Source organism: Sinocyclocheilus anshuiensis, unplaced genomic scaffold, assembly GCF_001515605.1.
Source record: "Sinocyclocheilus anshuiensis isolate Anshui unplaced genomic scaffold, SAMN03320099.WGS_v1.1 scaffold197, whole genome shotgun sequence".
Taxonomy (NCBI): domain Eukaryota; kingdom Metazoa; phylum Chordata; class Actinopteri; order Cypriniformes; family Cyprinidae; genus Sinocyclocheilus; species Sinocyclocheilus anshuiensis.
Genome location: NW_015540856.1, coordinates 323,419 through 346,508, shown reverse-complemented (window position 1 = coordinate 346,508; position 23,090 = coordinate 323,419). Strand labels below are relative to the sequence as shown.

At 39.5% G+C, this 23,090-nt stretch overlaps 1 protein-coding gene across 1 annotated transcript in view; it reads left to right on the top strand.

The window, feature by feature from the left end:
• The window catches only part of LOC107687832 (presenilin-1), a 21,432-nt gene extending 2,166 nt beyond the window's left edge, over positions 1-19,266 (top strand). Inside the window, exons 3-11 of the mRNA XM_016485306.1 lie at positions 1,305-1,564; positions 12,648-12,789; positions 12,871-12,938; positions 13,509-13,729; positions 13,863-13,961; positions 15,142-15,228; positions 16,399-16,566; positions 17,452-17,570; positions 18,214-19,266. Coding sequence (XP_016340792.1) covers positions 1,305-1,564; positions 12,648-12,789; positions 12,871-12,938; positions 13,509-13,729; positions 13,863-13,961; positions 15,142-15,228; positions 16,399-16,566; positions 17,452-17,570; positions 18,214-18,369 — 1,320 coding nt within the window. The 3' untranslated portion in view covers positions 18,370-19,266. The remainder of the gene's footprint in view (positions 1-1,304; positions 1,565-12,647; positions 12,790-12,870; positions 12,939-13,508; positions 13,730-13,862; positions 13,962-15,141; positions 15,229-16,398; positions 16,567-17,451; positions 17,571-18,213) is intronic.
• The last annotated feature ends 3,824 nt before the right edge of the window (positions 19,267-23,090 follow it).

Here is a 23,090-nt window from a genome sequence, read left to right as displayed (position 1 = left end):
TCGAATCGCGATCTCGATTCCGTTTCGATTTATCGTGCAGCCCTATTTCCCTATTTAAATCAATGTGATAAACGAGTTAGGTCAAAAGTAATCATAAAGTAGTCTGATTATATTACCTAAAATGTATAATGTAATGGATTACGTTACTAACTACAGTTTTGTCATGTCCTCATCTCGTGGATGATGGCATGGTGAAGTACTTTGACACTTGTGTTTGTTTGTACATTGCTGTTTGTTCACGTTTTTTATTTTTCTACAGATAACGTTGTTAGTTTGCTTGATGTTAATTTCCTTTTCCACAGGTTCGTGGCAATAAATCTTCGAAAGGTTTCACTTACTAGCAGGAAAACTAGAAACTATAGGCTATTCAGATATTTGTATTCACTATGGTGTTGATAGCACTTAAAGACTTAATAAACTCTTTATTTTCAAGCATCTGATTACACTTAAAAATTTTTTACATTGTAATTTGGACTAAATCATGCCTTAGATTTTGATTCAAAGTGTTCTGAATCTTTATTATCGTTCTTTATAGCTGTGACATTCAGTTTGAAGCACATTTTTGTTGTGTATTGTTTTATTGTATTTAAAAATGTAGAGGCTGACACGTCCTCATCTACTCTTCCACTTCAAGTTCCAGCAATTATCGTGATATGAAAATGTGATACATAGTGTGCCTATTTAGAGACATTTATAATGTTACAAAAGATTTCTATTTCCAATAAATGCTGTTCTTTTGAACTTTCTATTCATCTGTGAATCCTGAAAAATAAAATGTATCACGTTTTCCACAAAAAAATATTGTGCAGCACAACTGTTTTCAACATTGTAATAATCAGAAATGTTTATTGAGCAATAAATCAGCATATTAGAATGATTTCTGAAGGATCATGTGTAGGGTTGCAAAGGGGTGGAAAATTTCTGGTAAATTTCCGGAAACTTTCCAAAAATCGCCTGGACTGTTCCAAAAGATCCTGGAAAGTTTCCAAAATTTCTGGAATGTTTCCGAAATTTACTGGACATTCTCCACCTTTTTGCAACCCTAATCATGTGACACTGAAGACTGGAGTAATGATGCTGAAAATTCAGCTGCACATCACAGAAATAAATTACATTTTACCAGATATTCACATAGAAAACAGTTATTTTAGATTGTAATAATTTTTCACAGTTTTTACACTATTTGTGATCAAATGAACGCAGCCTTGGTGAGCAGAAGAGATTTCTTATAAAACTTTACAAAAACTTACTGACTCCAAACTTGTAATCACACATGGACTCTTGTTGTGCGCTTCTCTCTGCAGTCAAACGACGGGACGGAGGTCAACCGGCACACTGAGACGACTCCCAGCCGTAACGAGGTGGAGCTGAACGGACAGCCGCCCACTGCACGACCCCCGCAGGTGCTCACAGACAGCGAGGAGGACGAGGACGAGGAGCTGACTCTCAAGTATGGAGCCAAGCATGTGATCATGCTGTTTGTTCCCGTCACGCTGTGTATGGTGGTGGTTGTGGCGACCATCAAATCGGTCAGTTTCTACACGCAAAAGGACGGCCAGCAGCTGTGAGTATCCGATTTTAAATGACAGTTTCATTGGAGTTGGGTTTCGGCCATGCCCTTCAGGGCTGTTTGACAGAATTAGTTTGTTCATGCCTAAAATCAGCAAACGCTAAATCCTAATCAGCATCACGTCCTGACTTGAATCACAGATGTGGTTGTTCAGGATAAAGGCTAAATTCTTCCATGGAGTCCGTAATACAAGAAATATCACAGTTCAGCTCTCAGTCACCTGGAACAGGAGAATTACGGAGTGTGACTCTGAATATCAAAGCATCAATATTACATTATAGTCATATTACATCACTATAGTCAGGGTTATTATTAGGGCTGGGTAAAAAATATAGATATCTAGATATTAATCGATTCTCTTTTTTACGGAACGATATCGATTCTTAAATCCCAAGAATCGATTAGTCTAGCCTGTTTTCAGTTAATGGACGGAACATTGAAGGACACTTCCCATCCAATAAATCGCAATAAGCATTGTGCTTTGGTGCTTTTAATATGAAACAAAGTCCCAGGTTTATTTTCGAGCCCGACCGATATATCGTTTTGCCGATATCAACCGATATATCGGTATCGGGGAATATGCCGCCGATATAAAACATTTTTTACAGAACATATAATGCAGATAATATGCTTGAAATGGTGTAATTACTTAGTTTGTCCAGCAGAGCGCGCTCCATTGTTTGCTACTGGCGACCTGGATGAAACGTTTAAATTACATCGCTAATGTCATAGAATAGCACATTGTAACGCAGTGTTACAGCGTGCCCCATCTGCGCAACTGGAATTTAAAACTGGTTAAGTGTCTTCTGCTAGTAATCAAACAGGGTTCCCACGCTTCTTGCGACCAAACAAGCAGCACTAATGATTGGGGGTGGAGATGGGGGAGCGCGGAAAAAAAAAATGTGTGTGTTGAGGTGCAGCCTAGAGACCTGAGCGAGACAGTTTTCTTAAGCCTGCTCCTGCTGAATTTCTGACCATTACCGCCCTCTCCCGCAACGTGTGTGTCACGCTCCCGCAAACATTCTTATTGTCTTATGCATTCCTCTAGGTCAAAGATTAAAAAATGGGATTTACAATAAAGTAATTTACAAAATTATTTTGACTTGAGTTTATTTATTAATGAGTAACGTATCTTTTGAGTGAATGTGCAAATTTGTAATGTTATCAGCTTTTACCATGTTATTACAACATTTAACCAATTTTTATTCATTTAAAATTAATTTAAAACCATTATAAGTGTTTGATCACCACATTTGAGTGATCATTGCAAAAAATGTGTTTATGTATATATATTCTGTTAATGTATATACTGTATTCTATATATAGTACCAGTCAAATGTTTGGACACACGAATGGGAAAGTGTCCAAACTTTTGACTGGTACTGTACTATAATATACACAAAGAATATCGGCCGATATATCGGTATCGGCCTTTTTTTTACTCCCTAATATCGGTATCGGCCCCAAAAAACCCATATCGGTCGGGCTCTAGTTTATTTTATGTCCATTGTATTGCAGTATTCAAACAATAAATGCCGTTTTGGCGCTGTTTAATGTGGAGTGACAGATCGCTGGAGCGCCTCAGTTTAACAGACGCGGCAGCGCGTAGCGCACGTGAACTAGTTATCTCTGGCGCTGTTTAATCTGGAGTGACAGATCGCTGTTGCGCAGTTCAACAGACGCGGCAGCGCTTAGAGCACGTGAACTAATCATCTCCACATTAATACCAGCTTCAGCACAAAATAAACATGACTAAACATCCAAAGGTAAGTTAAAAGAAAGTACAACTTTACAATCTGTGTCCTGTCTCGTGTAATGGCTCAATCAGTGTTTCAGCCGCGCAAAGATGTCAATATAAAGTCTTGTAAACAATGTCACGTCACATTTACCTCAGAAACATATTCGGTGACGATAAACTCATTAGTCAGCCAGAAAAATAAACTGTACAGAGGGGTATTTTGCTAAATATATGCACCATATAACATATTCATTATCATTTTTACTGTTCTTATGTTTAATTTATGTTTGAATAAATCCATCAATTTTTTATGATAGCTACCATTTAAATTTTTATATTAAAAAAAAACCGAATTGAAGTAGAAATATTATTATGTAATTGTAACTTTATTATTTTAAAAACTTTTGTGTAATTTTAACAGTTGTATGCTATAGCTTACAAATCAGTCAATTTTAACCTTCAATATTATAGTAATGTAGTACCAAATGACTCGTGTATATTTCACAGTATTAGTTGAGAGATTTTTTTTCCTTGAGAAAATTTGGCAAGTAGGCCTACTGTACCTGATATACATCCAAAAGAATCGATATATTGAATCGAATCGAATCAAATTGGTAATCAAATCGAATCTAAAGCTTGTGAATGAGAATCGAATCGAATCGTGAAATTTGTGTCAAAACCCAGCCCTAGTATTTATGTATATAAATTTGTGTAAAAGGACATTTGAATAAAGTATTATACTGTAATAAGGAATAAGGAAAGATTGCACTGCATCCATTGGGCCAAAGCTGTACCCTGGGTTTAATGGGAAAGATGCATGTTCGGTGGAAAAGCTAATAGAGAAAGTGAGCTTTAAATACTGAGTAGATGGCCTTCTCTGTCAGCTTTTTGAGTTTACAGTCTCATATGTGTGTCATTTCAACAGTAAACCTCAGTTTGTTTGCCAAAAAATAAAAGGGCTTAATTTTCATTTGATTTAAAATAAATGTTTAATGCCTTCATTTGATTTTCAGAAAAATTTAAACAAGAATTTCTGGAGAAGAAAGAAAGAAAAAGTTTGTAGGGTCCTATTCTTCAAAATGTTGAAATTGAGACTTTTGGACTTATTTTTTCACTGAAATAAATGTTTTTGTAATTATACAGAGAGTAAAGTACCGAAAAAAGGTACCGTTGGGTACACAGCCCTAATTATTATGGTTAATGTAACACCTGGACAAATCAGACACACAATCATTTGTTATATTTAACAAATAATCCCTAACACCCCTCACCCAACCAATAAGCCAACTATGAGGGTCTGTGGACCCTTCCCCCGAAATGCAAATAACCCCAAAAGGACAGAACAGACCTCTGTTTATCACAGTAACCAGATAAACTTAAAGCCTTGTAGACAGAGTCTCCCTCCTACTTAATTCCCTCTGAAACTGACACATACTGCCTATAGGAAAAGACTCCTTTCATTAATTCATAAACAAACCTTTCTATGACCTTTCTGTCATGCGTGTCCCCAGGTCATTGTGTGCATTATTACTGTTCTTGTATATTGTCTTTTGTATTGTATACTGTTTTATTACAGATCTTCTTTATGCACCAAGAGCTTGTAACACTCCAAAGAGAAAGGAAAACTTGAAATCGCATCATATGACCCCTTTAATATAACCTCACCTATAGCATGTTTGGTATCGACAAATTCGTATTTTCATCATCTAAATGAGAGTGGATATTATATGTTGATACCTATACAACATATTTGTGTTTTAAGAAACTTTAATAGTTTTTGCATTAACACAATCCAGTTACATATGCAAAATACCATGTTCGAAGACAGAGTCGTAAACTTTTCCTCTGAAATGTTGTCACCGTTTGCTCACCGACCCATAGAAGTTAAAAGGTCCCACATCAGTGACCCGCCTCGCTCTTCTTTCTTCTTCGGCGCTCTTACCCTGTTGCCTTTTGGACATCCAGTCCAATCACGGTATGCGGGACCAGCCATGTTGCAACTTTCCACCTGGGAGACCACCACTGTGTCAGAATAACGTCTTTGGAGTTCATCACTCTTCAAACCCGGAAGAACGTGATCTCAATACCACCAAACCTTTAAACCATCAAGACTTTCATTGGAGACTGCATCCGGACACTCGTTCAGTGGCCAAGGCAATGCAAGTATCGTACATTTAACTAAACGAAACAGAGGTTTAGAATAAGCTGTGGACCCCGTTGTGAAACGGCACTGATGGTTTCACTCAGGTGGTTAACTGACTCATTTTCCATGCATTCTCTCTCTGTTTTCATTCATCCACTTTCACTCCCGTGTGTATGTATGCACGAGTGTGTGTGTGTGTGTATGTTTGTTAGACTAGTTATGTGTTGGTGTTTAGTTAATAAAAGCTTTGTGCACACATGATATGAGTTTCTGATTCTGTCACTGCTTGTTATTAGTGTCCCTTTAACGATTCCTGATCTTGTTGCATTTTCAAACCTGTCCTGGAGGACCCCCAGCCCTGCACATATTGTATGTCTCCCTCATCCAACACACCTGATTCAACTCATCAGTTCATTAGTATTTTGTTAGTGAACGTTTAGATCGGGGGGGTTTCAAACCTGTCTTGCACATTTTGTATGTCTCCCTAATCTAACACACCTGATTCAACTCATCAGCTCATTAGTATAGAGACTGCAAGACCTGAATTGGGTGTGTCTGATAAGGGAGACATACAAAATGTGCATGGCTTGGGGTCCTCCAGGACAGGTTTGAAAACCCCTGCTCTAATGCACTAGTACTGTAACTGTGCGTTCACACCGCCGGCGGCGAGAGCGTCAAAAGACACCTTGGTCCAAGCAACATTTTTTATTTTCACGTCTCTGTACACAGACAGAGACACATCATAAATGACTGGGAAACCCGCCACAGCAATAATTAATCTCTCTTCCATTTTGATTAGGAACTAATGTGTGGTCGGAACCAAAGTTTACAGGACTGCGTTCTCTGGGACCCTCTCAAGCGGAGGAATTCTACATTCCGATTGGTTGCCGCCCAACAGCGTCATAGTTCATTACCATAAAGTTGAACTGATTTCAACTCTCCTTGACGCCCTCGCCGGCCAAGACGCGCCGCGCCGCTCCTCGCCGCTTTTCGCCGCCTTTCGCCGCCCGCTCACATTGAAAATGAATGTCTTCCGGTCACTTTGACGCTCTCGCCGCCGGCGGTGTGAACGCACAGTAAGAAAGTTATTTTATATGGCCACAAAAATTTCATTTCTTAGAGTTATGAAATTACACTGAATGTTCGCTGGACGAACAGATTAGTTGATGGTAATATTAATTTTGCTACGGTTACTACTGGCAGCTGATATAAATAATAGGGATGGGCTTTTTTTCAAAAATATTGCATTCGAATAGTTGAGCTCATAAAAAAAACGAATATTGAATATTCGTTTATTTAAATGACGTTTAATGAGAAAGACGTTTTTTTAAATCAAATATTATTTTTGTCACCATTTCCGAACAATCTTATCACAACAAGCTTATAAATTATATCATGTTTTTTTTTCCCCATTTGAAAACATTTAAACATTGTGTGAAAAAAAAAAAAACGCAGAGCACAGAGCGAATGAAAAAAAACGGCTATAAGGCACGTACATATACACTCGAGTCGGCATCGTGTTTGCATTGTTTCACGTTCTTGTTGGAGAACAAAAAAAGTTTTGAATGGGGAAAAATGCAATGTTCAATATGGCCGCTCCATCGAACGAAGCCCCGCCTTCTGAGTAAAAGAGCCAATCACTAATCGGTAAAGTCCTCGCATCACTGCAGCTGCCGTTAGAAGTCCCGGTTGCTATAGAAACAGTCAATGCATGCACACTGGCTGGTCTAGCCTGAAAAATAAGCTTTTTTTAACGCTATTTGGGCAAAAGAAACATCATTTATGAGACAGTTGTTGTCAGATTTAATTCAATCTGAAGCTTGGCGAACAGTTTTGGAGAATTTGATGTTTTCCTACTCAAAGAGAGAGGAGCTGCACTTGCATGCCCGAGAGGCGTTTCAAAGATGGCCGCCGAGTGACATGACTTGCCTTAAAGAGACTTTGGTAAGGCTATGTTCACACTTGGCATCTTTTTTGAAGCTCCGAGCGTCTGTTGACAATTATTTTAGTATTTTAGTGTATTTGACCATCATCGTCCTCACTCGGTATAGGATTATAGCAGTTCTAGCAACTGTTGTTTCCTTAATGAGCCATACAGGTAATGAGTAGCCCTAATTCCTGTCTCTTCTATACCCCTCCTTAGCACCAGGCCTATTACATGAGGTACAGTTACCATTCACTGTGTTATAGGCCCCCGAGAAAACTAGAAACACTTCCTATTGTTTCTGTTTAGTTACCTTGAGGTGTTTGATGTGTCCCTGCTAGCTAACAGTCTCTCTAGGTTTTATGAGCCTACTGCAGCATTACATTGAACAAGTAACAACTGCTTAGCCATATCTCCTAGCTTAAACTAAATATAGAAAACCCTCCTTTCTCCCCCTGCCTCTTTCTGATTTCATTTCAGTTAGCGTTGTTTTATTTGATACCTTCATAGTGACCAAACCATTGTTACCTGAAATAAAATAAACATGAACTGACATAAAATAAAACAAATGGCAGAATTATTTCTAATCCTCTATTAGTTTACTTTTAAGTACTAAAATACCTAAAACCACATGAACTAAAATTAATAAATAAAAAAATAATAAAAACAAAGTAATTTTTAAAAATCTCAAAAAAATTCTAAAACTTTCAAATTAAAGTGAAAACACAAAATATTATATACAAAATAATACACAAAATTCAAAATATTAACAAAAACTATAATAGTAAATGGTACTAAAATAACAGTTGAACAAAACGGTAACACCAAGTATTAACCGTCTGCACGTAATTGATCCTGTACCTTTGTGCTACAGATGTGAACGATTCCTCCGATCGTGCAGCTTGAGGTGATCAGACTTACGGTTTTTGCCTGGCTGATGATAAACACCAGAATATCATAGAGCCTGTCAGATGGGCTCTTTTGACAGGAGGCCTTTTTAACAGCACTTTTGCAAACACTCTAATAACCACAATGCACTAAAACCACTCTGAACACATTAGCGACATCCTGCCAACCACAGACAACTAGCTGCAATCATAATGCTGGAAAACACCACTCTACACCTATTTCCAAAGAACATATTTTCTTCAGAAAACATAAGTCTGAAGGTCTGAAATGTCTGGAATTATCTAAATGATCTGTGATCAGAGCTCTATGAGTACGGAATGAATTGAAGCTGGTCAGTGTGTCCAGTGATGCAATTGCAGTGACTGTCCTCTAGACAGCGCTAATGCTTCACTGACCCCCTCATTATTGGAGAAACTGTCGCTTTGTCCTCTTACATGCTCTGATTTCATTTCAGTTAGCGTTGTTTTATTTGATACCTTCATAGTGACCAAACCTGTGAACCATCAGTGCTTTAAGCCCTTCAGCCCAAAGCAGCCAACGACCTGCAACGGTAGAGAAAGGAACAGTGAAACGGCAACACAAGTGGACACCTGCCACCCAGCCTGAACCACCAGGAGCTGACCAGCATCATCTTCTCCTTGGCCCACACCCTCAAGGGCCTCAGAAAGGAGGTAAATGAACTCAAGCTACAAGTCACCGAGTTCCAAAGGAAACTGAACCCCGAGAAGGAACAGGACAAATACAAGGACCCTGACAGAATGGTGCAACAGACTGAAATCACCAATCTTCAGGAGACTCTGACAGCTGCTGGGCACCGAGAGCAGCTGGAAAACACAGCCAGCAGTGCAAATACCCTCACCCCTGTACAGAGATACAAAGGGGGGAGCCAAAGCCCTCTGCCTGATACTTCAGTAAGTTTCCTGAGGACCTCTGCAGCAGCAGAAGGAAAATGAATAATTCAGGCGAGCCCTGAAACATGGAGTGACACTTAGAGTCCTAACCAAAGACCTTGCCTACCTGTGAGACATTGAGTTTCACCTGCAGTCTTGGACCTGTGTGAACCACCAAGATAGACTCTTTCTGCTCTGGATCACCTCCAGCCCAGAGGTGCAGCCAGGACACATCCAATCGGACTACCAGCAGCTAAAACAAACCATCATAAGGGAATTCTCAGACCCAGAGTCTGAACACGGACTGATCGCTGCCCTAGACACTAAACGGGGCCGGCATGAAACTCCCCATGCTTACTACCACAGACTTCGATGAGCTTACTTTGGAGCTCACAATGATCCTGGGATAGAGGAGGACACCAGCTTCAAGAGCCTTTTCCTTCAAAACCTCCACCCCATTATAAGTCACTATTTAGGCATTATGGCCTGCCCCCACACAATGCCTATTCATGAACTGCGTGACCTGACACAGAAGGCCTATAACAAGCACAAGGCCTCCAACAAAGGTGTTTGTAGGACCCCGCTGATTCTGAACTGCAAAACCCAGAATCCAAAGCATTTCCACAATGCAAGACCCTTCTACAAAAAGCCACTAGCCAACAGAGGACAGAACTGGCACCATGGCAACAGACCCAGGTTCCAGATCAAAAACTGGGAGAAGCCATGGAAGAAGACATTCTCACCCTGCGAACACCACAGTATGTCCAACAGCAGTCCACCACAACATCCTCCACCACACCCTTCACACAGGTGCCAAATGGAGGCTGCACAAGGACAGCTGGACATGCCCTCTTCTGAGCTACAGGAGCTAGCAAAAGAGCTCCTTGAACAGAACTCAACTGAGGAGTGCTGGGAAGGACAACCTTCTGTCTCCTTGCCCAAGGCAACACAGCATCACTAGGTCAGTCTGAAACTCTCTTCACACTACAGAATCTCCATAACCATTCCCTGCGACCCCCAGAACCACCTGACCTCTCATAATTGAGAGTCCAACCCAGCTGTTCCAAACCGCAGGTACCACAAATAGCCTACTGACTAATAACACCTACAAACAGTCATCTGCCCCAGACCAACTCACTTCAGGATGACAGGTGACACTGGCTCGACACCTACTGCACAAGCTTGAGGACCTGCACCTTGCTGCCGCCTACCTCACCACAGCACACCGCCTGACAGCATCCACCACGGCACCACAACCACTCATGTAGGCACCAGCAGCCAGAGAGCCTCCACTGCCTTCAAGTCTTGTGGGCCAGAGGCGTGTCGGATTTTCCGCTTATTTTCCATCGTTCGCCATTGTCTACAGGTCAGACAACAATGCTCGAAAGGGGGGGATGTAACACCAGGACAAATCAGACACACAGTAATTTGTTATATTTAATAAATAATCCCTAACACCCCTCACCCAACCAACATGCCAACTATGAGGGTCTGTGGACCCTTCCCCCGAAATGTAAATAACCCCAAAAGGACAGAACAGACCTCTGGTTATCACAGTGACCAGATAAACTTTTCGACTTGTAGACAGAGTCTCCCTCCTACTTAATTCCCTCTGAAACAGACACATACTGCCTATAGGAAAAGACTCCTTTCATTAATTCATAGCAGAACCTTTCTGTGAATGAACATGCACATCCCCAGAACAATGTGCGTATCATTACTGTTTTGTATTTTGTATAGTTGTATTGTACTGTACAAATTATACTGTTTTATGCATGGCTTATGATAGAATTATTACATAATGTAACCCAATTGGTACCATGTTTGATATCAAAATAACCCTTGTTTAGTCCACCATCCATTGATGCATACCATCTCCTCATAACATGCGTTTTATGCTTGCTATATTAATCATAGAATTAAGGGATATAAAACTGCCTGCCACTCTGATCATGCAAGTGAGCCAGCTTTCAAACAAAGGGTTGTAAACTTTCCCTCCAAAGTTTGTTACCATTGGCTCACTGACCCCCTGGAGGTGTTCAGGCCTTGCCAGAAGTTAAAAGGCCACTACAACAGTGACCTCTCTCATCTTCAGCTGCTCTTCTGCTTCGTCTTCTGGTTGCTGCTCTCATGTGGGACTCACCAAGTCCCAGAACCGGCGCAGTCGTGCCTGGCAGGCCTCAACTACAGTCATGTCTTCACTTTCCGCCTGGGAGAAAACTCGATCGACTACCACTGAGTCAGAATAACATCTTTGGAGTTTGTCACTCTTCAAACCCCGGAATAACGTGATCCCAATTCCAGCAAACCTTCAAACCATCAAGACTTTCATCAGAGACTGCATCCGGACACTCAATCAACAGCCAAGGCAATACAAGTATCGGACATTTAACTAAATGAAACAGAGGTTTAGTATAAGCTGTAGACCCGTTATAAAACGGCACTGATGGCTTCACTCAGGTGGTTAACTGACTCATTTTCATAGCTTCATTCCCCGTTTCTCTTAACGGTTTCATTCATTCGGTCTCATTTCCCCTTCCCTCATGTATTATGTGTTTGTGTTTAGTTAATAAAACTATTGTGCACAAATTAAATGAGTTTCTGATTCTGTCACTGCTTGTGGATAATGTCCCTTTAACGATTCCTGATCTTGCTACATGCTCTAATGCACTAGTACTGTAAGAAAGTTATTTTCTGTGGCCATGAAAATATAATTTCTTGGAGTTGAGATGAAATTACACTGAATGTTCGCTGGATGAACAGATTTATTTGCTGTTATGCAGTTATTTATTTAATTTAGAATTATTATCAGTACTGATTTTCAATAGATTTATTATCAGTATGAATAAAATGGTGACATAAATATTAATGTGTACACTGAATATTACTATGAATAAATAATATGCTATAATGTTGGCATAAAAGTAATGAGAATGAGTTCTGGATGTTTTTTCCTCCATTTCAGTAAAAATAGTTGGGGTGTGAAATTTGCTTGCAAAACCATTAAAAAAAAACTATTTAATCACTTTAAAAAAAAAAAAAAACATTAACTGAAATAAAATAATTTTATTTAAGCTGTCTGCCAAGGCAACAATTATCACTTTCGTGTAGTTTAAGTTGAAGTACTAAAATAAAAACTTAATAAAAACTTTAAGGACAAAAAAAAAAAAGAAAGAAAATTACTAAAACTTTAACTAAAATTAAAGTCTAAAAAAAATCTAATTCAAAATATGAACTAAAGCTATAATAGTCTATTAATGATGCTAAAATAACACTATATAATTTAATTAAATATGACCATATATTCATAATTTTATATGTATCATAAGAGTTACCAGACTGTAAAAGTTTGAGTTCATGTTAAGGTAATTTTCTGTTTAAATTTAAGGTTTTTATGTTGAAAGAGCAGTATTGCTTCTTTACTTTAACTTATATTTTTCTGTTGAAATCTAATGACGTGTGTCTCTTCGCAGGATCTACACTCCGTTCCGTGAGGACACAGAGACGGTGGGTCAGCGTGCACTGAACTCCATGCTCAACGCCTTCATCATGATCGGAGTGATTCTGGTCATGACTCTGGTGCTGGTGGTGCTCTACAAGTACAGATGCTACAAGGTCTGTTCACTCTGCTCTCTGTATGACGCTCACAGACTCTTCTTTCATCCAGGTTGCAGGTTCATGTTTTGTTTTTTGCAGGTGATTCAAGCCTGGCTGTTCTTCTCCAACCTCCTCCTCCTCTTCTTTTTCTCCTTAATTTATTTGGGGTGAGTTCTGTTTTTTTCATTCTAATTTTGCTGCTTTTGGGCTGTAAATAATAGGGGGGAAAGTGATTGATATATATGGATAACTATTAAAGACCCTGTGAAACTGCGTGACAAGTGCACTTTTCTGTCCTGTTTAAAAATATTTTACATTAGTTTTTATTTTTGTGTTTTCTGTTTTCACATTTTTGTAATTTTGTTGTGTATTTTTTTGTCATTTTATTCATTGTTGTTGTTGTTGTTTTTTTCAAAAATATGTCTAGTTTTTATTAATTATTGTTTCAGTTTTAGTTTTTCTAGTACTTTAAATGTAAATGAGAAATGTTGCTTTGGCAGCTAGCTGAAATAAAACATGTAAAACTATTTTATTTCAGTAATCGTTTATTATAAGTAACACTTTTTAAATCATTTTCGTTTTAGTTAACTATAATAACACTGGTCCTGTGTTGATGTATTTCAGATAGAAACAGGTAGTTGGGGGTAAAGACAGCATTTGATTGGAGTATTAATATTATCATTGACAATAATTGAGAAGTAAAATGCCGTATAAAGACTTTTGTTTCTTCACACCAGGGAAGTGTTCAAGACGTACAATGTGGCCATGGACTACTTCACGCTGGCCGTGATCATCTGGAACTTCGGTGTGGTGGGAATGATCTGTATCCACTGGAAGGGTCCGCTGCGGCTCCAGCAGGCCTATCTGATCATGATCAGCGCTCTCATGGCCCTGGTCTTCATCAAGTACCTGCCGGAGTGGACCGCCTGGCTCATCCTCGCTGCTATATCTGTCTACGGTCAGTCACTGAAGACAGCATTCGGTTTGATGAGTTTATTCGGTTATTTATAGTCATATAACTGCCGTGAAGTAGAATAGGGCTACAAATGGTCTCAAGGCTAAACTGCTAATAATTAATGCTTCTTCTGTAGATCTGTTGGCAGTGTTGTGCCCGAAAGGACCTCTGCGTATCCTGGTGGAAACAGCTCAAGAGAGGAATGAAACCATCTTCCCTGCTCTCATCTACTCCTGTAAGTAAAACCTCGCAGCACTGCTGTCTTCTCAGCCTGTGGAGCATTGAATTCAGGGATTTAGTTGACCATCTGGTTCTGTTACATGTGCACCCATTTGATTCGTCAGCAACCATGGTGTGGCTGTTTAATAGTCACTGCTTGTGGATAATGTCCCTTTAACGATTCCTGATCTTGCTACATGCTCTAATGCACTAGTACTGTAAGAAAGTTATTTTCTGTGGCCATGAAAATATAATTTCTTGGAGTTGAGATGAAATTACACTGAATGTTCGCTGGATGAACAGATTAGTTGATGGTAATATGAATTCTGCTACAGTTACTACTGGCAGCTGATAATAATTGTAATTAATTATAAGCAATTGTAGTTATTTATATACATTTCCCTTTTTTGAGCTAATTTGCTACGTTAACTTAAACTAAAACCATTAAAAAAACATTGTTACCTGAAATAAAATAAACATGAACTGACATAAAATAAAACAAATGGCAGAATTATTTCTAATCCTCTATTAGTTTACTTTTAAGTACTAAAATACCTAAAACCACATGAACTAAAATTAATAAATAAAAAAATAATAAAAACAAAGTAATTTTTAAAAATCTCAAAAAAATTCTAAAACTTTCAAATTAAAGTGAAAACACAAAATATTATATACAAAATAATACACAAAATTCAAAATATTAACAAAAACTATAATAGTAAATGGTACTAAAATAACAGTTGAACAAAACGGTAACACCAAGTATTAACCGTCTGCACGTAATTGATCCTGTACCTTTGTGCTACAGATGTGAACGATTCCTCCGATCGTGCAGCTTGAGGTGATCAGACTTACGGTTTTTGCCTGGCTGATGATAAACACCAGAATATCATAGAGCCTGTCAGATGGGCTCTTTTGACAGGAGGCCTTTTTAACAGCACTTTTGCAAACACTCTAATAACCACAATGCACTAAAACCACTCTGAACACATTAGCGACATCCTGCCAACCACAGACAACTAGCTGCAATCATAATGCTGGAAAACACCACTCTACACCTATTTCCAAAGAACATATTTTCTTCAGAAAACATAAGTCTGAAGGTCTGAAATGTCTGGAATTATCTAAATGATCTGTGATCAGAGCTCTAGTTGACCATCTGGTTCTGTTACATGTGCACCCATTTGATTCGTCAGCAACCGTGGTGTGGCTGTTTAATATGGCGGACAGCGCTGAGACCGGGAATAATTCCAGCCATCCAGTTCCTCAGCAGGAGAACCAGGGTGAGTGAGTGAGTGGAAGAGCTCCAGAATCATACATGCATGTAATAATGTGCATCTTCACAGACACACTTTACTGAAGAAATATTAATTTCAGATCTACGTCTAAAAATGCTTCATTGGTTAGATAAAACATTGACCAATAATATCTACACTACCTTTCAAGAGTTTAGGGTCAGTTTAATGTTTCTAAAAGAAGTCTCTCTTCTGCTCACCGAGACTGCATTTATTTGTTTAAAATACAGTATAAAAGAATAAAATAGTGAAATATTATTTCAGTTTAAAATAGCTGTTTTCTATGTGAATATCTGTTAAACTGTAATTTATTCCTGTGATCAAAGCTGAATTTTCAGCATCATTACTCCAGTCTTCAGTGTCACATGATCCTTCAGAAATCATTCTAATATGCTGATTTGCTGCTCAAGACACATTTCTGATTATTGTCAACCAATTATCAATTATTTGCCGCTTTTTTAATTATCGCATCAATCGATACGTTTTTCTGTTTGGTTGATGTGTTTGACCAATGAGATGTGTTGGAAACAAAACTTTTATTTTGAAATTACTTTTATTCTGACAGTTACTTGTACTTTTATTATTTAAATAATAATGAATTATTAGATAGAACTGTTAAAGATAATAAACGGTATATGAAAAAGTATTAATCTACCATAAGCAAATGCACATTTATATCACTTAATTTCACAAACCTTGCCAACTTTATAAAAATCCAGCTGTGAGATCTTCGGAAGTGTGCATTTGTAGCCTTTTGAATTTGTGGTTTTAAAATTTAATTTATGAAAAAAAAATTATAATATTTCAGAAAGTATTTGTCTAAGGTAAAAATCTTTTTATTTTTTATTTTTTCCTAATTTAATAAATAGTTATAAAGTAATTTCAGCAATTGTTATGCATGTGTTTTTGCTATCTTCGTTGACATCGGGCATAAAAAATAAATAAATACCGGTTGAACACTACTGTTGATATTGTTGGTCACTAGTAGCTATTCCTACTCTCTACTATAAATGCAGATCATGTGAGCAGCAGTGTCTGCATCTCATTGGTATTTGCCTCATTGTGTTGCTGCTTATTTGTTAAACTCAACTTTTCTCAGACAGCTGTGAATCGCTGTCAGTGTGAACATTCCTCATGGCGTCTCTCTGTCTCCTGTAGTTGCCATGGCGCCCACGGCTCAGCCGGAGGATGATGGCGGTTTCACACCAGCGTGGGTCAATCAGCAGCAGCATCAGCTCGGCCCCATGCAGTCCTCTGAGGACAGCAGACGAGAGATCCAAGAGTTGCCCTCCGCACGCCCGCCACCTGTGGAAGACGACGAAGAGCGTGAGTATCTGCAGTAACTCTTCCGGTTCTGCCCCTCCTTTCCAATGAGGAGGACACCCAGCACCCCTCAGCATGAGTCCTCCGTGTCTCTGAAGTCCGTGTCACATGATCAGACCACACATGGTCAGTGCAAAATACATGCGGCAATGGGGTCCAAATAGTTTCACTCAAACCACATGTGGAAGTAGTGCCATGGAATAGGCCACAGTGGTCAACTGGTTGTCCCTTTTGTAAAAAGTATTTGAATTTCTATTTCACACTGTTTTAAAAGATAAAATGACCCATAAAATTTAAAAGAATCAGCAAAAATATCTACAAATGAGGTGTGTGATATGAAATAATGATATTGGCTATTAAGGCCATGTCCACACGTACACGGGTATTTTTATAAACTGAGTTTTTCCTTCTTCCGTTTTAAAAAAAAATCTCCGTCCACATGAAAACGCAAAAGCATGCTATGAAGCACTGTCAAGAGCATGCCAAACCAACAGGTGGCGATATAATCTCAACCGTAAAGCCATGTTGGCCAATCAGAATCCTGAAAAAGTTTCCAGTAGGTGGAGATAACAGCGCAGGCTCCGACGTCACGAGCCAAAATCTCCGGTTTCGCCGTTTACACGATAACACTGCAACCGGAGTTTTTGAAAATCTTCACCCTGGCAGGCGTTTTCAAAAATGTTCGGTTTCAGTGAACTGGTGCTGCATTTGCGTGTGGACGAACGGCCAAACCGCGTAGAAAAAGCTGCGGTTTTAAAAATACCCGCGTTTGTGTGGACAGGGCGCTAAATGTGGTTGCTGTTAAATGCAAACAAAACCCTCACTTCCTGTTGCATCCCCATTAAGCGGGATTTCGTGCACTTGCTGATGTTTGTGTGTGTTTTTCAGGGGGTGTGAAGCTGGGTTTGGGAGATTTCATCTTTTACAGTATGCTGGTGGGTAAAGCATCAGCTACAGCCAGCGGTGACTGGAACACGACAATAGCCTGCTTTGTGGCCATTCTCATCGTAAGTATCCCAAAGAAAACGAACAAATCTCTAAATCGGGCACAATTCAGTTATTATTCTCCAGACAGGCAAAACCATTGTTTTTTCATGCACTGGTCAATTTTGTGATTTTGGGCTATTTTGCTTTTAGATTTTAGCCTTCCTGTAGTCTAATAGAAAGAAAACATCCTAAGTACACATTTAAATATTTGTTTTTATTACTCTTTTTGTATATGTAAATTTCAATTACATGTTAAATAAGATGATGTGTCAATGTGCATATTTAAACATTACACAAAACTGTTGTCTTAATGTACTGTGATTCATCAACTGGAGAATGTATGGTAATATGGATTAGTTAACATTTTTATCCTATTCACATATAGTGTCTTGCTTAAAGTCACCATGAACCCATTTAAATGTGAAACAGGATGTTCAGTGAGTGACAGGACTTGATCTTATTCGTCAGAATTGATTGGATTGTGTAAAGTGGTGACGTAACACCACTTTTTTTTTTGCAGTAACATGCACAGATAACTGTCAAAGCAAGTGTCAGCTCCACCAAACAACTAATGTCAGAGTGTCAAAATGACCCGTTCACCTATGTAACGTGTTGCATGTTTTGTTAGCATTCACAGTAGTCTGATTTTTATTTTTTCCTCAGGGTTTATGTCTAACTCTGCTCCTCCTGGCGATCTTCAAAAAGGCCCTTCCAGCTCTCCCCATCTCTATAACCTTCGGCCTGGTCTTTTACTTTGCCACCGATAACCTTGTGCGGCCGTTCATGGATCAGCTGGCTGTTCATCAGTTCTACATTTAGCACGGAGGAGAGGTCACTCCTCATGCACTTCACTTTACAGCTAATTCCCAGAATCCTCTTGCAGGGAAAGTGAACCCTGTAGACTAGCCCACCTTTCCTCTTCCTCTGGACACATGATTGGATTCGCTGTTTTTGGCATTGAATGACTCTTTATTAATTACAGTGCCTGTCCAGCGACTCATCTGATCCTGATATTTGCTTTGGTAACTTCTTCGGGCGATATGCCGAACATTTGTTTGCTTGGAGAAAACACAGACCATCTTACATGTAAGAATGGATGAAAGTGATCATAACTTTATCACTTTGATGAACTCTGGTGTATGGAATGGGACCAGAGCTTGCTTTGTCCACCAGATCTTGGATTCACTTTCTAGGCATTACGTTAATTCCAGCTCCGATATAGTGAGCATTAACCCAAAGCTCTCTGAATGATATGGCTGCACGCACAGAGGTAGGTACTGATCACTTTTATTGGTCTTCTGAGGGTGCCTGTGATACTTTGAGTTTTCATTTTTAACACCAGCTGAGTCCAGCCATTTGACCATATTTGAGACGATGTTCTGGGCTACTCTAGCATTAAATCAAGTGCTGATCCAAGCTACTGTTTTGCTCTCCTGAAAAGTGTGAGAGCGTCATTTTGGAATCTATAAACGTTCTTTTTAATTTCCTACGTGTTTGGACAAGATGTCAGGAGACTGTGTGGGAATTGTTTGTTTGTTAATTTTTTGTTGTTGTTTTGTTTCTTTTCTTTTTTATTTACCAGCACAATGGTTGATGAATGACTTTTACTTTCATATTACCCACACCTTTTGTCATTTCAAGAAAATGGAAATGTTTTGTAACTAAATTGAAAGATTCACAAATAAAAGGGTTGCTCATTTGAGCAAATTTCAGTCTCCATCATATCATTTTCTGTTGAAATGATTTTTTCCCCCTTCTTTAGCCTTGAGTACACCTGATATTCACAATCATCTCATTGATCTGATGACAAGTAGAGATTAATATCATGTAAATTCGTGTCCAAACTGGTCAGGGTTGCCAGGCCTGTGTAACAAAACCAGCCCAACTGGTATTCAAAACTAGCCCAATAATGGCCAAAAGTAGCCCAATCGCATTCCGGGGGAAATTGCAGAACAAATTTGAAACCTCCTTTCATGGGGTTCCACCTCTGTCAAAATCGTGTTGGCATACTGCGTGCAGAAGTTTTCTCTATTCAAAACAAGCAGTACAAATATCTGTGAACCACTTAAAAAAAAAATCTGCTTCTTATAGTTTCCATGACAAATAGAAACAATTTATCTAAAATCAGCTCAAAATATCAAACATGTCAGATATACATTGACTGGATGGAATCAAGGAATGGTTCTTTACCCACCATACAATGTGATTTTCTGTGAAATCTGAAAACTTCCAACTACCCAAGATCTGCAGACATCCTCTGACTTTCAGCAACTCACGTTGACTCGTCCAGACTGCAAATCGTGGCTAAAATCTGGACAAAAGTTGCGTAATGTATTCAAATGTTCTGCTCATATTTCAGCACTGAGCCCCGTTCAGTCCCTCATGTGCGATGGTTCCTTGAAAGAACAAATTAGAAATGGCATGCAAATAAGTTACCACCTCATTTAACCCTCAACATTACCTGGTAGAGGTGTTCTGTCCTGTAGTAAATCTATAGCCTTCTCATGTAAGGCTTAACTGGACTGGCCAACTTTGAGGACATTAGGGAACAGTCAAGTCAAATTACCGTGGGGCTCATTGTCTTTGACCTGTTGTTCAGTCTCACTATTGTTAAAGGGCCTAAAAATGGTGGGAACATTTCAGAAATTCCACAATATTGAAGGACTGTGCAACCCCTCTTCCGAGTCCCTAAACCTTTGGGATTGGCATGTTGCCTGAAACTATAGAAGTAGTAGCGGTTTCCATGGGGACCGCTTGGCACAGCATGCTGGGATGGCCGCTCTCTTTTGACATTGTACCTTGGTGATTAGCATCAAGCTGAGCCTTCACATTCCACCTCAGCGTCTCACCTGAAGTCTACAATTATCTTATGCCACAGGTGAAATCAACGGATTTCCACAAAAACACAACAGGCACTGGCACATCACTATTATTATTGCTCAGGCAGTTTTTTCTACAACTCTAGAACTTGGCAGGCAAGTCATTCCTTAGTATTTTGGCTAAAAATTTGTTTTTTGAGTTTTGAGTTGAGATTGAGTTTTGCCTGGAGGGCAATAAAAATGGTTAAAAAAAAAAACTAAAGATTTGCATTGAATGAAGGACCAAGGACAGGGCTCTTCAACTCCAGTCCTGGAGGGCCAGTGTTTTGTGACTTGAGTACCAATCCTAGTTAAGTCTGACACGTTCCCGTAGTTATGCTTATGTGGTGTTTGCATACTTTATCACAGATGAAGTGGATTAGATTCGATATTTTCATTCAGTACTTCATATACTGCTTAATCCAGAGCCAGTGTACAAGAATAAAGTTCAACATAAGCCTATACTTTAAAATATCAGTAAAGTAAGTTCTATATTTTTTATCATTTTTATTTTGATAAACAAGACATTATAACATTAGGATTACTTAAAATAATTTCCTACTGTTATAAGATCAGATTTTAAAACCATTAGCAGAATTGAAGGTGTCGGAATAAAAACGAAACAGACAATCGTTGTCATTGGTGAATCCGGCCAGTCCTGCACAAAATGAGCCAGCTGACTGCTCTCGAATCAATCTCATAATTATTGACATTATTTTGATAGCATACGCCACAGTGACTTGATGTCAGACAAAGTCATGTCACAAAATTTCTAAAATGCACTGCTTTAAAGCAGATGACAGTCAGTCTGTGCAGTGCCAAATGAAGTCAAACACAGCTCTTTATTAGCTTGTTCCAGTGAGTTTTGTTGGGGTTAGAGTTAAACTCAGCAGAATTGGAGTCCTGACCTATGCCATATACTGTATCAGGGGTGGCCAACGTTGGTCCTGGAGAGCCACTGTCCTGCAGAGTTTTGCTCCAACCTTGATAAAAACTCACCTGCTTGTAGCTTTCTAGTAACGTTCAGCTCGTAAATACGATCTATCCGACATGACTTGAATGCACCATTAGACCTTGATTAGCTTGATCAGGTGTGTTTGATTAAGGTTGGAGCTGAACTCTGCAGGACTGTGGCTCTCCAGGACCGACGTTGGCCACCCCTGCCATATATGTTCCTTTAGGTCAGGGGTTCTCAAACCTCTCCATGAAGTACCCCCAGCCCTGCACGTTTTGTATGTCTCCCTATATCTGACACACCCACTTCAGGTCTTGCAGTCTCCACTAATGAGCTGATGAGTTGAATCAGGTGTGATAGATGAGGGAGACATACAACATGGGCAGGGCAGGGGGTACTCCACGACGGGTTTGAGAACCGCTGCTTTAGGTCAGGGGTGTCCAATCCCGCTCCCAGAAGGCCACTTTCTTGCAGAGTTTAGCTCTAGCACACCTGTGTGGAAGTTTCGAGTAACCTGATGTCCTTGATTAGGTGTTTCAGGTGTGTTTAATTGGGGCAGGAGCCAAATTCTGCTGGAAGGTGGTCCTTAAGGAGTGGGATTGGACACCCCTGCTATAGGTCAAACAGTGGTTACAGGGATGGGCAACTTCAGGCCTGGAGGACTGCTGTTCTGGACTGTTTTGTTCCATTCCTAATCAAACACACCTGCCTGTTATTTTTAATCAATCTTAAAGACTTAGATTAGATTTTTCAAGTGTGTTTGATTAGATATGGAGCTAAACTCTGCAGGATAGTGGCCATCCAGGACCAGAGTTGCACATCCGTGCAGTCGCGCATAATTTTAGCAACGGTTTGATTCCCATTAAGATGTACGGCATGCCTTGAATGCAGTGTAAACTGTTGCAAGCAAATAAAATAAGATGGCAGAACATCACAGAGATTTGGGTTATTCTTTTGAGTTGGGCCAATAAATAATTGGGCCAGAATACCATATGTGAAGTTGGGTTAGATTCGGTTTGGTTTTTAAAACTAATTTGTGTCAGTGTGAAGAAGCAGGGCTACATTTGTTACTCCTTTTTTTGTTAGCTTGTTTTTTTCCCCAAGTCCATTCAATTCCTGGAGCTGTATTAAGTTGGCTTACTTGAGGCCATGCAAGGAAAGGACAGAAAGGAAAGGATGTGATGTGTGGCCAAGTATGGTGTCCCATACTTGGAATTTGTGCTCTGGTTTTTAAAGCTAATTTGTGTCAGTGTGAAGAAGCATGGCTAAATTTGGTTACTCCTTTTTTTGTTAGCTTGTTTTTTTCCCCAAGTCCATTCCATTCCCGGAGCTGTATTAAGTTGGCTTACTTGAGGCCATGCAAGGAAAGGACAGAAAGGAAAGGACGTAATGTGTGGCGTCCCATACTTGGAATTTGTGCTCTGCATTTAACCCATCGAAGTGCACACACACAGCAGTGAGTAGTGAACAAACATGCACACACCGTGAACACACACAGTTGGGGGTTCGGTGCCTTACTCAAGGGTGTCACCTCAGTTGTGGTATTGAGGGTGGAGAGAGCGCTGGTAAATTACTCCCCCCACCAACAATTCCTGTTGGACCTCAGACTCGAACCTGTGACCTTTGGGTTACAAATCTGACTCTCTAACCATTAGGCCACGACTGCCTCACATTAGGCTGTAATCTCTGGAGGTGTGTCTTGAGCATCTAGACCATCGAGACTGTAG